General features: G+C 39.0%; 1 protein-coding gene across 4 annotated transcripts in view; it reads left to right on the forward strand.

Annotated features, from left to right (window-relative positions):
* Positions 1-16,747, forward strand: part of DAAM1 (dishevelled associated activator of morphogenesis 1) — a 180,540-nt gene that overhangs the window by 134,606 nt on the left and 29,187 nt on the right. For 2 of the 4 annotated variants that reach the window (XM_015143761.3, NM_001257504.1), the window contains 8 exon segments: positions 117-234; positions 665-803; positions 1,089-1,147; positions 4,676-4,863; positions 5,386-5,685; positions 5,991-6,098; positions 12,586-12,615; positions 14,281-14,387. In XM_015143761.3, the coding sequence (XP_014999247.1) occupies positions 117-234; positions 665-803; positions 1,089-1,147; positions 4,676-4,863; positions 5,386-5,685; positions 5,991-6,098; positions 12,586-12,615; positions 14,281-14,387 (1,049 nt within the window). 4 annotated transcript variants of the gene reach the window in all.

Below are 16,747 nucleotides of genomic sequence, written 5' to 3' on the forward strand. Positions count from 1 at the left end.
GCTCTGTTTTGTTTCCTAAGTGGCAGGATTAGCTTCTGTTTGCTTTGAGTTTACTTTACACTGGGGGAATTGAGGAACTTAGATGTTTGATTTGATTTCTTTTTCCTATAAAATAGGTTCACATAGACACAAAAAGTGCAACTCAGATGTTTGAGCTGACCAGGAAGAGGCTGACACATAGTGAAGCTTACCCACATTTCATGTCCATCCTGCACCACTGCCTCCAAATGCCTTGTAAGTGTGTTTGTGACTCATGTGTGCTTCTGAATGTTTGGACATTGGCCAAAGGGTTCTGGCTCCTGCACAGTGCTGATTACATTGGATGCACACCAGGGATTCCAAGCCTTGGTTTTATGACAGCCCAGTATGTGTGTCTACATGGCTTAAGGGTTGTTACAAAATTTTTTCAATGAAACAAATTAAAATTTTGATTTTAAAAATAAAAAGTATGCCTTACAATCTGTTTAGAAAGGGGTTGAGGGTGCCTCTCAATCAAATAAATGATCATTGCATGTCAAAATTCCATACTTTGGGAAGCATTGGTGCAGATGTTACAAACATCTCTCTGGTTCGGTGGCTCTAAAGGGTGACCAGCACTGACAAATATTTGTCCTAGCTTAGAAACAACTTGAAGATTTTTTTTCACTCTTCTTTTCTTTTTTAGACAAGAGGAGTGGCAACACTGTTCAGTACTGGTTACTACTAGATAGAATTATACAGCAGATAGTTATCCAGAATGACAAAGGACAGGACCCTGACTCCACACCTTTGGAAAACTTTAATATTAAGAATGTCGTACGAATGTAAGTCTTCTCTTATTCTGCTGCCTGTGAGATAATAGTGACAATGTAAGATATTTATTTTATCCAACTTCAGAGTAACAGCTGGGAGAGCCGAAATGTTCTAGGGGTCAAATATGAGTTACTATACACCTGCACTATATCTAAGTAACATCTGGTCTTAAATGGGTTTCAAGCATGCACTGAGGATTTTCTCTGCAGTAGACTATTTTTGTACCTAGGGAGAATGCAGTTAGCAGTGGACCTTTTATATTTTTTGTAATAAATGCTCCTTGAACTCTTATACAGGTTGGTTAATGAAAACGAAGTTAAGCAGTGGAAAGAACAAGCGGAAAAAATGAGAAAAGGTAAATAATAAGGGCCTGATAAGAGAAGAGGCTGTGTTATTGGTTATTGGGTGACCTTGATTTCCAGATATTTTGAAAATTTACATTGATGTTTCTTGACTTGGTGCAAGCAGCCTTTCTTTTTCCATCTTTTAAGGGAATTTTGCACTGGGCTTCTTAAATTGAGCTATTTTAGTTGTCATACTGATTCTCAAATATCTTATCCTTTTATTATAATCATGTAAATATTTTGAAAAGCTTATAGCATTTGCTGTTCAGTATTCCTTAAATCAAATTTTCTTAACTACTAGTAATCCAAACCTTTCCCCTACTCCGTCGTGGCTCTTTAAATCATACTGGGTTTTAAGAAATGTAATAAGGGACTTGAGGGATTATCCAAAATTTTAAAAGAGAAGAACAGGTCACTTGGTTTCAGTAATCCAATTCTGTCCATGACCTTGATTTGGTACCAGTTATAAAAAGGGAAGTCATTCAGAAAATCAGTGACCATTGCTGAGATATGTGTTATGAAACATTAGCTGGCCAGCTATTAGTGTGTATTTGAGTATGTCTTTGATATTATCTCTCAGTATCAAATGATAGGAGAGACATTTATGTCCATCAGTGTGCCAGCCATACAGAGAAATGTATGTAATTTTCCTTCCTGTTTTAAAATATTAGCAAATTGAAGTTGGCGCCTTTGTGGAAACAGTCATACTGCCAGCCACCATGCTCTCACCATACTGGTTAACTGACTTCCTTTTCCTTTTCCAAGTTATTCACTCACAGCCAATGAAATACAATAGCGTTCACCCCAATATTTAATGTGCTGAAAAGCAGGTCCAAGAGATGCCTAAGCATTTCCTTTTCTGTCATCACATTTCCATTGAGCAGAAAAGCAGGGCCATAACTGATATCAGAAAATACCAAATGTGAACTAACTGCTGTTATGTTTCGAGTTCCTCATATGTATTCAGATTGCTCTCAAATAAGTGATACTGCACATGCATTTTTAAAAATAAATTTAAGAAACCGCTACAAAAATAATAGAAACATTGACTAAAAATCAGGGTAAAGGGATTAAACGAAAAAGAAAATAGTCAATGAGTGGATATTTTAGGAATACACTCTAGAGCATGGAGACTCAAGTGTGCAGGTTGAGGAGAGCACTTAGGATGTAAGCTTTCGAGTCATTCATTCATTCGTTCATTCGGTGAATACTTGTTGAATGCGTGTACGTGTCAGACACTGTGCTGAGCTCTGGGTCGGAGTCTCAACTCTCCCCCTTACTAACTGTGTAGATGGGCTAAGTCATTTCCTCTCTTCTCCCCCAGTCTCCACCTTTGCAACCTGAGGATTAATCCTGACTCGCAGCATGGTTGTGAAGATTAAATGGCAAAACAAATATAAGAACATTAGCATAGTATCTGGCACATACTAGTTGCACAATAAATGATAGCCACTGTTGCAGGATTTAGGTGGCTGAGATGGTGCAAAAGAAAATCACCAATGTCGGTGGGAGGAACAGGTTGTTTTCATGTTTTAAAGTGAAATCATGGATAGAGTCTAAAAGAGGAAAGATTATAGTTAAACGTTAGTTTTTTTTTTTTCTAGAAGCTTCAGGTGACAAAATTGTATTAAAGAGGGCATATTTTGATAAAGTAGTCCAAGTGTAGAAGCGATAAGGAGACAGAAGTTCTGTGGACCTAAAAGGTAGAGAATATTTGGGGAGAATTCTCTTTAGGGCAGCACACCCAGGAAGTGCTCAATAAAAGCTTAGTGACTGAGTGGTAAATAGATACCATTTGTGGAGAGAGTCATTTAGGCTGGAGCTTCCCAAACCTGGCATACATCAGGATCATCTAAGCCCTATCATCTACATACAAAATAGACTTCTTGGAATAGTGTCTGGGGAGTCTTGAAATGTTGAAACTTCTCAGGTAATTCTGAAATACAGCCAGCTTCATCAAAAGCTAATGACCAGTGAGAGGAAGGCAAGTTTCTAGTCCTAAAATTGTGAAAGAAGAATGAAATGGAGATAAAAGAAGGAAAATGGGATCTAGAGAGGTCATTTTTAGATGTATTTCTAGAAAAGTTAGGGAAGCAGCAACAGAGTGGTAGAAGTGGATTGTTGGCAAAATCCAAGGATTTTAGTGGGTTGAACTCCTCTCTGTAAACTCTAATTTGGGGGAACTCAGGAGAGAGAAGGTCAGAGACAGAGAAAACAAGAATTTAAATGTGTTACCAAATTTCAGAAATAGAGACCAGCTCTATTAGTGTAGCTCTGCCCCAGTGGGTTATACCTCTAGTGGATTTATTGATATAAAAAGAATAGGAATTGAGGCCATGTATTTGAAATAAAAATCCGCAGCCTAAACTTTGTTAGTTCTCTTTTCCAAAATTCATCACGCCTTTCAGCAAGCTTATATTCATTGGCAATGTGAATATGCATTATGCTGAATTGGATGCCCTGTTTTATTATAGCAGGATTGAGGAAGTCAGTAAAACTATAGCTGAGAGTCAATGTTTTTCTCCCCCATGTTACCATGATTCTCGCATTCTACTGACACCACTCCCCTTAAGATATTTAATACTGAGATAACATTTGCTTTCATATGTCTTAATAATTGTTTACTGAGGCCGGGCGTGGTGGCTCAAGCCTGTAATCCCAGCACTTTGGGAGGCCGAGACGGGCGGATCACGAGGTCAGGAGATCGAGACCATCCTGGTTAACACGGTGAAACCCCGTCTCTACTAAAAAATACAAAAAATTAGCCGGGCGCGGTGGTGGGCGCCTGTAGTCCCAGCTACTCGGGAGGCTGAGGCAGGAGAATGGCGTGAACCCGGGAGGCGGAGCTTGCAGTGAGCTGAGATCCGGCCACTGCACTCCAGCCTGGGCGACAGAGCGAGACTCTGTCTCAAAAAAAAAAAAAAACAAAAAAACAAAATAATTGTTTACTGAAAGCATAAAATACTTCAAGTAGCCTTCTGAGGGTAGATGGGAGAAGTGACTCCCTCTGGGGACAAACCCTGGGTCTGAAGGCAGCTCTTCCTCACAAGTAAGATCCTCCCTTCCAGCCTTTCTGCTGGTTGGACGTGAGCTGGCAAACCTAACTCATAAAAGCCAAACTACTCTTTGTCTCATTTCTAATTTGTGAAAAGAGGCCATTTGAATATTTATTTTTTTCCTCGTATTGCTAAAGAACCATATTAATGACAAGATTCTGAATCAACTACCAAACAGGTACCATTCTCCTCCACAAGTAGTCACTCAGACTTTTGTTTTGCATTTAGAACTGTTGAGTGTAGACTCTCTTCTTCAGTCTGTTTACAGAATGTAGTTAATAACATTGTTCATCCGAAGCCTACTCAAAGTACAAACATTGTTTAGCCTTGAGTTGCTCCCTTTGATGGAGAAGAGAAATAATATTTACCTAATAAAGATCCTCATAATCTCTGCCATCATCCTCAGTCAATTTTTTTTTTTAGAGAAAATGCTTCAGCTTTGAAGACTCTCCTGTTTTCTTGTCCAATTGTTTTCACGTGTAGAGCACAATGAGCTACAGCAGAAACTGGAAAAGAAAGAACGAGAGTGTGATGCCAAGACTCAAGAGAAGGAAGAGATGATGCAGACCTTAAATAAAATGAAAGAGAAACTTGAAAAGGAGACTACTGAGCATAAGCAAGTCAAGCAGCAGGTGGCGGACCTCACAGCACAGCTCCATGAGCTAAGCAGGGTGAGGTCTTCCGCTCAGCTCACGGGCAGCTGCCAAGGCCTCACTGACCCTAGAGCCCCTCACCCTTAAGTAGACAGTTTCATACTGGGGGAATAAAATTTGAAATGACTCATGATTAATCACAATTAGGAGACTCACTCCCTCTGCTATCATGTAGGCAGTGGAGGCGGTTTGGGGGGTGCATTTTAAAATACTATACAAATCTAAGTGCAAAGGAAATTGTATTAGCTTCTTAAAGTGAAAACTGACTTCATGAAAACCAGACTGTCTGTGATGGTGCAAGAAGTGAGAGAGATATGAATGCATCCCAGACAAGTATTTGAGTGTCAGATACAAAAGGTTGACGCAGTGGAGTCCATGAAGGCCCAAAAGAGTCCATTCGACTTTACCGATCCTTTAAACATTCTCAGAAGGGTGAATTTCTCTATAATATACATTTCAGGCAAAGTTACAGACTCTCAAATCATTCAATGAATTTACTTCTTCCATTGATCTTTTCTTTTCCTATTTTTATCTTTTCAGAGAGCCATCTGTGCTTCAGTCCCAGGTGGACCCTCACCTGGAGCACCAGGAGGGCCCTTTCCTTCCTCTGTGCCTGGATCTCTCCTTCCTCCCCCGCCACCCCCACCTCTACTAAGTGGGATTCTTCCCCCTCCACCGCCTCCCCTCCCTCCAGGTGGCCCTCCTCCTCCCCCAGGGCCTCCTCCCTTAGGGGCAGTCATGCCACCTCCTGGTGCTCCAATGGGCCTGGCACTCAAGAAGAAAAGCATTCCTCAGCCCACAAATGCCCTGAAATCCTTCAACTGGTCTAAACTGCCTGAGGTAAGCCATTTGTTCCAATTTTCCCTCTAATGGATAGCATTAGCAGCTCACTGTGTTGTCACTGAAAGGAAAAACAGCCCTGGCTGTTCAGTGATTTCATTTTCTGGTGTGGACCCAGGGTTCTCACTAGCTCAGATATTTAAGTGATAAAGCTTCTGAAATAAATGACACATTGTTTGAAACCCACTCACTTTGAGTGTCTGGTAGACTGAAAAATTTGGGATAGAAGCACTTTTTTAATAACCATGCCTGTTCTTTTTATGTATAACTGTAAACTATAGCACTTATTACATTGATGTTTCTAGAACAAACTGGAAGGAACAGTATGGACCGAAATTGATGATACAAAAGTCTTCAAAATTCTAGATCTTGAAGACCTGGAAAGAACCTTCTCTGCCTATCAAAGACAGCAGGTAACAGCATATGCCCTCCAGACACCAAAAAGGTAGAAAAATCATGTCTTATGCATGATCCCTGGCCCATCAGCCATGGCCATGATGTGACAGGCATATGAATTCTAGGCTGTTGGATCTATCCTGTGCATGTCCATGTCTCTGTCCAAGTGCCTGTCAGTTGTATGTGAACAGTTGAAGGTATATAAGCTCCTTGTTAGGGAGTTTCATATCTGGTATATGTCTAAGACCTAGTCTCTATTGGTGTAAAGAGTTTTGTATGCTGTCACTTGTATTTAGTCAAAATGGTTCACCAGGAGAAAGTAGAAGAGTTAAATAACTTAAATTGTCACCCCATAAGGTTTGTATCTAAAGCTATTTTGGTTCATCTGAATTTTTAAAAAATACATATCAAATGGTTACCATTTGAAGCAGAATGCTTTGTGAAATGGATGGAATTTTGAGAAGTACAAAGATTTTTAAATGACTATAATTTGGCCAGTAGATGGAACTTAGGAGTTTTTACTATATGTCATGAACAGAAGTGGGGTTGTAAAGGCTGAGCAAGTGGGGAGATGGCAGTGGTGCAAATAGGACCAGAGACACTACTGAAAAGTGAGCAAAGCTTTTGTAATAGTAGCAAAAACATGTGATTTGGTGCCTGCTGGTGCTCCACATTGACAGGCATCACTGTGTGAGCCCCGGTCACATCTGTGTAGTGCCTCTTGCTCTTCAAGAGGGCATCGTGATAGAGCCTCTTAAAGTTAGACCAGAAGAGAACGCAGCAGGGTGGCCAGGCCTGGAGAGTTTCAGAAGAAAAAAGAAAAGGTAGAGTAGGATCCCAAATCATCAAAGTCTTGAGAAGAGAAAACTTGAGTCCAGTAGTGTGAGAAGAAAGATTCTTAAGTATGACTGAAGAAGAGGAATGATGGGGAGAGCAGAGTTCATCCTAAACAGGAACACATGAATGCTGGGCCTCTTACGGGGCTTTCCTTGGGCTTTACTGAGAGGCCCTTAACTCCCAGATGAATCATGGGTGGAGCATCCTTAAACAAGCAGCAGACTTCCTAGTTGGTTTCCTTGGCTTAGTCCCCAAGAAAGAGTGTATCAGAAAAGAAGTACTGAGCACCAAAAGAGTAGATGGACTCAGACTAGGGGGAGAAACAAAAACTAAGGGTTTTTTCTTTCATTTTGTTTTGTTTTTCAAAATGGCCTTTGATACATTTGAAATGGGCGGGGGCAGGGGGAGGAAGCCAATATTTAAGTGAATATTTTCCCTTAAGAAAGGGAAAGCTTTTCTGCAATGCGTTTTATGCTAGTTTAATAAAATACAAAAATAGAGGCTGTTGCCTGCCATAGTGACATGAACCCTTAAAACAGGAGCCCTCAGCTGCCCACCCCTACTGTAAGTAGAAAGGCAAACTTGGGCAATGTTATACACACCAAATAAGGGAAAATGAAAAAAACACAATGAAGATAAGGCATTGGCCGATAGAAAGCAAAACAATTTATCTTTCAAAGGACAAAAGTTGTCTTTAGAGTCCTCGTGTGGCAGGGACTGTGACCAGACTCATTCCTGATTGGCTGCAACATGCCGCCTCTTTCTCTGTCTGCTGTCCTGAGAAGGTGTCTCCTTGGCCTTGACATGGAATCTTGAGCCATTGTAGCAAATTTCCTGATAATTCAAATAATCTTCTAACGTAGCTACATGTCCCATTGCTTTCCCACTTCAGTTTTGATCGCTGATACAGTTCCGTGCTGGTTGCCTAATATGAAGATTTAAGAACGTTCAGAAGTAAATTAAAGGAAGGAAAAGCAACAGTTGTTCCAAATGATGCTATTCAAGTCTGAGCATGTGGGTTGCATTTATTATAAAGGCAGGTGGTTGAAAGACCTAAGTTTACAAGACTCATAATTAACTGGCTTTCAGCAGAAGGTGCAGAAGGATACTGCCAAAATGCTCTGGGACAAATATGTGGACAGTTCTCAAGAGCTCTGGGAGACAAGATTGCAGAAAGCCTAGCAATTGGGTAATTGTCTCCTAGCAACCAACACTGTTTAAGTAATCAGTAGGCATTCCAGTCAGGAGAGTCCAGAACATTTCAGTTATACTTAACACTAAGTAGACCAGTAAGTAGAATCAGTTGTGACCATATTTTCAATAGCACTTCCTGGAGAAAAATTTCAGTATACCTGATCAGCTTGAGTAATTCAAGTAGGTTTTCCCTTTTGGTGCAAGAATTTGAAATGGGAATTTTTAAACTATAAATATATTTTCTAAATAAGGATAATTTGAGCCATTTTATTGAATTTACTGAATTCTGATAGACAATCCAAAGATGTGGACACTGTAGTTGGAATATATAGGACACAGTAAAGGAAATGGGGCACCTGTCATTGAATGTCCCCTTATCTCATGACCAATGGGAATACTCAAGACCTATGCATTTTCATCTCAGTCTTGGTAGTGCATTGTATAATTCACTTGAACTGCTCTCTTTTCTACTCCCAAATGAATACTGTAGATCTGTTTTTTTCCATGATGTCTCCTCTTTCCTCCCTCCAGAGTCATGATACCCTGTTCAAACTCTCTGGACTTCAGCCAGTTTTTGGCTAGATACAATTCCCAGAGAGGCAAAGGAACATTACAAAGGTAATGGCATGAGTACCATTACCTGTATGCATGCAACAGGAACCCTGCACAGAGTAAGATTTTGGAAAAATCTCAGTAATATCGGATTAGTATAATTTAGATGAATACTGAGAAATGACACTTATGGGATATACACAGACACACATGTATATGCACACACATATACATATACGCTTACACATATCTGCATAAAATATATCCATTTGATTTGAGGAATCATTAAAATCAGAACTTATATTGTCTGCTTTGTATACAAAGTAATTCAAAGAATGAAAGTGTGTTAAATTTTTGCACAGGCCCACAGTGTAACTTATAGTATAAAAGCAGAGATGAGAAAAAGCTATAAATAACTATAATATGGACTACAAGATGATAATATTCAGCATCCACTACATTCCTGATACCAAGTATGATATACACAGTTCCCAATCTCATCAACCTTAAGATTTAGTTCTCAAGGAGTTCTTATACTTATTTTCTTCCTTAATGCTCAACCCCAACTCTATGAGTAGATATTCATATTTTATAGATAATAAAAATATGGCTTGGTGTGTATTTAGTGACTCCAAAGGGACATAATTCTCAGTTTCACTTTGTTCTTCCCCATGGTTTTTATTCGTTATAAATATCAGACTTTGTATAGGATTTTCTTTAACTCCAGCTTTAAGAACAAGACTATTCCTATTCAGAATTTTTTTTCAGTGCAAATATCAGAGGTGTGCAGAGCTGATGATGTAAACTTATGTGCCACATAAAATGGGATCTAATAGCAGGCAGTTATTTCTCCACTCACATTCCAAAAGTTCATTTGAAAATCAATGTCTTGAATCTCAGGTCCTCTTTTCCTCATTGAAACTACATTATACATGATTTCCAGGTCAGCCACAAATGACTGATTTAAATGGTAGCACATTGCATAGCAGTACTTTTCAGATACAATTAAACAATATTCATCTCCATTTTGTGAGAAATCTTCATCCCTAGATGCTATAAATTCATTTCTCTCTATCCATACAATTGAATAGAGGGGAAATGAGCTAAAGGCACTACATTTACCTAAAGGGAGTCATATCTCTGTAGCAACAAATTAACAGCTCACTATCTCTTCCTTCCCCCTGGTCTTTGCTTGAGGACAGCCCTTCCTTAAGGATCCTATTGTCATCACATTGTAAAACTTTTCAAAGCCTCTGCTCTGGGTTAGGAACAAAGAATAACTGTGGTCCCAGGCTCCAGAATCCAACCTCTCCTGCTTATATGTAATACACAAGACATTTTGGGGGCTCCAGTTAGAGCGTTCAATGATATCTTCTGATTTTTTATAAATTATCATTTTCCTTTTTTATTCCCTTTACAATTTTTATTCTATAGATATAATTTTCACATTGAAAAAGTTTATGATTTAAGATATTTATTTCAATAGGCTTGATCCTTAGCCATGGCACATGAAAACAGAAGAGAGAATTATAAATAGTGGTGTTTTTTTTTTTTTACTTTTCTTTTTTCTTGAGACCAAATGTAAGTTCTATAACTGGGCTTCATGGTAAGAGTTAATCAGATGCAGGGTTTTATATAAATATAGTGTATGAATTTTTCTGGATAGAGATTCCTAATTTTTACCAGATTTACAAAATTCTCAAAAAGATTTAAAACCATTCACATAAGAATTATGATTATCTGTAAAGTGTTGAGTCATTATCCCATTGTGGAATTCAATCTATAGCACTATCAGCACTGCTTCCTGAAAATGCAAGTCCCAACTTCCTATTTATACTCCAAGCCCTAAGCTTTATGCCAGAAATTGCCTGGAAAAACCAGACATCCTGTTAGGTGAAGCCAAATATAAGTGATTCTACCACATTTGACCCAAGCCAATTAGAAGTGTCTTTTGTTATTTCCCTCTGATTTTTCAGTGAATAAGCTTTCAAAAAGAATGTTAACTTACTTGAAACAGGCCTGGAAGCATCATTATTTCTAACATGCCCCTTTCAATGAAACTCATAAGCTTTATGATTTTATTTCTAATGTGCCAAGTAGAGGACTTCTAAAGAAGTGGAATCTTTAGGGTAATAATTGAAGAAACTCTGGCTTGGTATTCTTCATCCTCACCTCTAGAAAGAAAATATATTACATAGTTAGTAACTATTATACTTATTGCTGATGGTGGTCACAAATGGGAGATCTTGACCAGCTGTTTTTTCAGCTCAACTGAAAGCAGAGCGAAAGGGGAATAAGTAGACTTGATCATCAGCTTGAAAGATGAAATAATTGTATTATTGTAGCTTTCAAGTACTGAGCTCATACGTACGTGTCAGGTACCTATGTGTCAGGTACTCTACACAACGCATTACATGATTATCCTGTTTAATCTTCACACCAATCAGTTGTTAATTAACCACATTTTACAGACAGACAGACTGAGCCCCAAGCCACACACCCGGTAAATAACAGTTGCCTGATTCCACAGGCCTCTATACTAGAGGTCAGAAGTCTTAATTTCCTGACACTGGGAACTTATAAAATAGGATGAGTTGCCAGTGAACTTCAAAAAAGTTTCTTCTTTGAGGGTCAGACAGTAAGAGCAGAATCTAAGTTCAACTAGCAACTCTCTCTTTAAGAGAAAAAAAATAGGTTAAGATGACTTCATGGAGTTCACTTCACCATAGTCTTTTTTGCCCTTGAAAGGAAACTGCTTTTACAGGAAGAGTCCTAAGGAGCTTCAGAGTAGACAACTTGGCAGTTATAACAGAGACAAAAGAGAACTGGGATATCAGAGGAGTATCCATTGTTTTTCAAATACCATTCTAGAAAAGCAGTCCCCCCTTGTATGGCTAGAGCGAGGGGAGGACACATTCTGTTTCCCACTAGAGGAATTATGTGAAACAGCTCATCTGTGTAAAATTGGCCTTGGCAGTGCTGCTGAGACCAATGAGACCTTAAGGAATCTGCTGAGCAAATGCTGGTTGTGCAAGCTGTTGGCCCGAAAACTGGGGCATGTTTTGCACACCAAAGCCTTATTCATTTCAGCATTGCAAAAATATGCGACGTATGCTGTAACTTTCTCACAGCATGTCAGTTACATCTTCCTCATCCCCTTTTTCACTCCAAGTCTTTTCTAAAAACTATTTCCAGAAGAGACTGTTGACCTTGTATACTTGAACAGCCCTGGGCAGTTAGGACAGGGCCACCAATGGCTGCAGAACACATGTATCACTGATTTTCTCTTAATTGCATGTTCTTTTTCCTCATACCTACATGTAGCACCTACAGGCATTATTTGCACTTTATAGGGGTGCTGAGGGTTAATATTACTGACTTGAGTTGTTCAACCTGTCTTTTCTCAATCCATCCTTATAACATAAGATGACAGGAGATTATTTCCATCAGAAAAAGTTTATTTATTTATTTATATATTTTTGGTTTTCCTATTAACAGTAGGAATAGTTTCCTCAAGTTGATGGGATTGATTGACATTCTCCTGCTTCAAGTAAAATCGTCATGTTGAATAAATGGAGCCAGTGGTCATTTCAAAGAGGATTTGTTCCTTTCCCAGCTTGGGTCTTTCTTAGGTGTTTTAAGCCCTGTCTTTTCTACATTTGATTTTCCACCATTGAAAATTGGGTACAGCAAATGTCATCGTCTTTCTCTACCCTGAATGCTTAGTATTGTGCTCTTCATGGTATTCAGCCAAACTTTCTCATCTTCATCAACTTTCATTGATGATCCCAGGAGCATAAATCATCTCTTACCCTACATCACTTGTTTCCTTGACTGCTTTGACTTTCCCCCATTTGTTGCTGTGACTTCTGAACTGCATATATCTGATTTGCCTTTTCCATGCCTCTGCCATGGCTGTAGGATTTCTTTGTGAACAGTAACTCCAAGCAGGTAAGTGAGCTACTACCTAAAGCTTGCTTAATATAACTCCTTGGCTCACTGTAAGCTTGAAATCTCTTCGTTATCCAGGGTTTTGTTTTTGCTTTTGTTTTTTACATAGTGTAATCTCATGCCTAGGTAACTCCACTTTGGGTTTCAACTCTTAAATGAATATCTAGAGATTCGCCTGAAATTTTAGCATGAGACAGTTGACATTCAATCACATTGTGCCTCCTATGATAAATTCCATGGTGCCTTTGTTTTCTGAACTGGTACACAGTTCTAGAGCTCTTTGGTTTCCTTATTTTTTTAATGCTACTGTTACTGTTATAATAATTTATATAATTGTTTGGTTTTTTCCTCCTAATTCCTGAGTGGGAAATATTTGAAAAAGGCTTGATGGTGTATATAAGACTTGGACTATTGTCTTCTGATAGGAATCAAGTACTTTTTGTAGATTGCATAGGCTGCAGTTGAATTTCGATGCTTGATAGGCATAGTGTCTGAGCAAGCCAGATTGCAGTCACGTCACTACAAATTCATTTTCTTTTTAAACTGCAAAAATTTAAACAGTAGTACAGACTCATGTTAAAAACAGCAGTCTGATCCAAGATTTTGTAGTTTGTAGAACTGATCATGTTTGCTGTTCTCCATAAATTCACGCTGCTTAGTAGGAAAGTACATAGAATTTTTAGAACTTAAACAGACTTTAGAGATACTACTTTAATTCAGCCTCCTCATCAAATGAGGAAACTCTGTAGGTAAGTTGAATGAAGAATTCAGCTAAGATTCTTTCTTTGTGTAAAATATAGATACAACTTTGTAAAAGAAAGAGCTACTTAATAATCAGTTTTCTTACATTTTTAAAACACTGTAACTTTTTAATTTATTCTTACTGCTAATGAAATCAAACTTGTTATTTATCAAGTTAGCCTTGAACTTTTTATTATTACCAATACCCCTGAAGCTCAGTTTACTCTAACAGTATATTATACTTATTTTTTGTCTGTTCCACCTGAAATTATAACTGGCCATCATAGCTTATAGATTTCTGTACAGCAACAGAATATGCAAGTAGTGTTTTATTGTTAGTTCAGGTAACTGAATTCATGCCTCAAACTGCCCCTTCCCATTGTCCATCAGGCTCCTGAGTAATGAAAGGTACCATCTGGCTTTGGGAGCTTCCTGTCGTACATGAAGATGTTTAAGAGGTTTTATCGTTTAGCTTTTTTGAGTGCTCAGGATGCAGATGGTTCTGGGGTGAATGGGCCTTGCAAGTGGCTGGACCAGCAATGGCAAGCCTCAGCTGAGCTTGATTCATAGTGACAGTTCTTCTCTCTGCAGTCCATAGGAATTTGGGGGACAAAGGGAGGGCACCACTCACTGATAATTTATGCACATTTAGCATCTTCAACTTAGAAGCACTTTGTTCTTCCAAATAATGCTTTTTCAAATGTGGGTGGTCAGCTTTTCTTATTATTTCCCTTTACCAACTAGACTGTAGCCTTTGTTTCAGTTCCACCATCTCTCCACACTCCCCACCTCACCACCTCAGCTTTGCCCATGTGTGTATGTGTAGAGTGTGTGTATGTGTGTGTGAACAAAAATGGAAAGTGTGTGTCTGAAGTCTGAATGTCCCTGTTGGACTTTGATGGATTTCTTTCGTGCTCTTTACAGAAAGAAGCAGATGCCATTGATGACACTCTGAGTTCCAAACTTAAAGTCAAAGAGCTTTCGGTGATTGATGGTCGGAGAGCTCAGAATTGCAACATCCTTCTATCGAGGTATTGTTGATGTTGAATAAACATTTCTAGTAGGACCAACATTTCCATTCTGTGGCTCAAAACCACATGTTAGTGATTTTGTTTTAATTGTACTCTGCTGAGGTACAGTTCTTTGGATCCCCTTCTGTTAAAATGAGAACAGCTCTTGGTGCTTACTTTTCCTAGTGGAACATATCAGAGCTGGATGCCTTCTTTCTCAAAGTTTAATTTCCACAGACCTCTAAATTTAAAGGCAGAACATCCTAAGTCAATCTTTTCTTCCCAGAAAGCCTGTAAAATGGACTTGACTTTTATTTACACTCCGGCCTTAGAGATATTTTGGTCATTTAGTAGCATTGTCACAGAATCAGGACCAACAGATGAAGGCTCTTTGTTTTATTTTGCTTTCTAATGTCACCGTTTTACATTTCAAGGTTATATGATTTCATGCTCTTTTTGAGCATTTTTATAGCTAAAAGGATATGTAAATCTCAAACCTCCATGAAATGCTAATTTATCCAGTTCAGCCCTGTTCAGAAATCTTTCTCATAATTAGTGAACCATCACAGCCTTGGAACTTGAAAAGAAGAAAGGAAATTTGGGAGCCTGGAATCTGATTGCAGCTTCGGGCAATGTTGTCAGGTTGTTCTGGGCATTTCAAATAGCTTTTCTGTATCTAGTTTCTTCTTTTCTCTAAAAGGAACTTTCACATTAGGCAAAGACACCGAATGCTTATGGAGTGAGTGAAGATGTAAAAATCCTGAATGTTGAGGCTTTAAAGATGAGTTACATTCTGGAAGGAATGTTGTGTATGCACTGAGGCTGGCATAAGGCGACTTCTTTTTCAGGGAGAATGAAGAGAGGAAACGTAGTAGTCCTTATTATTTAGATGTTCTTAGAATGAATTTCTTTTAACACAAAGAGCTGCTGCTTGGTTTTCATGGAAGTTGATTCTTAGCCAGATATGTATTACTTCAGGGAGCAAATGTTTCTTTCAGTGAAGAGAAATTTAACCTTAGTGAGAGCTTTGAATTTTAATGCAACTAGTAACGTAATCTGAACCATCCTGTTAGCATTTTATTTCTGCCTCTGGCTGAAAGCTGTGTAAATGGCCATACCCTGTATTTATTCTGACTTTTATTCCATGAACTATGCTCAGGTTAGATAAAATATCTATCTGCCTCAGGAAGACACCACTGAAAACAACTTGAAGGTCTGCTTATTTTTCTTCTACAGTAGTCCCCGCCTTATCCACAGTTTCACTTTCTGCAGTTTCAGTTACTCACGGTCCAGTACAATAAGATATTTGGAGATAAACTGCATTCACATAACTTTTTATTACAATATATTGTTGTAGTTGTTCTATTTTATTTTTAGTTATTGTTGATCTCTCACTGTGCCTGATTTATAAATTAAACTTTACCATAGGTATGTAAGTATAGAAAAAAAACATAGTCTACGTAAAGATCAATACTATCTACAGTTTCAGGCATCCACTGGGAGGTCGTGGGACATATTCTTCTCCAATAAGGGAAGACTGCTGTATAGTGTAAACAATTTGTTTTGTTACCTTTTTATAAATAGTATTCCTAGTAGCAAAATTAAATTAACTGGGAAAGTTGTGGAGTTGTTTTACATCCTAGAATTTCTCTCTGTATTTTATGCTTGTGCCATCCGGATGAATGCTTTAAAACGCTTGGCAAAGGGAGCTGTCACAGAATTTTTCTTCTCTTCTCTTCTCTTCTCTTCTCTTCTCTTCTCTTCTCTTCTCTTCTCTTCCCTTCCCTTCCCTTCCCTTCCCCTCCCCTCCCCTCCCCTCCCCTCCCCTCCCCTCCCCTCCCCTCCCCTCTCCTCTTTTTCTTTTCTTTTCTTTTCTTTTCGAGACAGAGTCTCGCTCTGTCACCCAGGCTGGAGTGCAGTGGCATGGTCTCAGCTCACTGCAAGCTCTGCCTCCCGGGTTCACGCCATTCTCCTGCCTCAGCCTCCCGAGTAACTGGGACTACAGGCGCCCACCACCATGCCCGGCTAATTTTTTGTATTTTTTTAGTAGAGACCGGGTTTCACCATGTTAGCCAGGATGGTCTCGATCTCCTGACCTCATGATCCGTCTGCCTCGGCCTCCCAAAGTGCTGGGATTACAGGCGTGAGCCACTGTGCCTGGCCCAGAATTTCTGTAGTGTTGAAATGCCTGTAGAGTAAAAACAGTGACCTTGTTCCTTATTGACAGATTATTCAGTAGTACTAAGTACCAACCAGGGTAATTACACGAGCTATAGATAAGGTTACATCTCTTTCTGGCAGATTTTCCATTCTGTTATTGAGGGAATTCGTTCATATTTGTGGTATATAAATTCCCTTGTTGCCTTAGGCGCTGACACTTT

This window comes from Macaca mulatta, chromosome 7 (assembly GCF_049350105.2).
Source record: "Macaca mulatta isolate MMU2019108-1 chromosome 7, T2T-MMU8v2.0, whole genome shotgun sequence".
NCBI lineage: Eukaryota > Metazoa > Chordata > Mammalia > Primates > Cercopithecidae > Macaca > Macaca mulatta.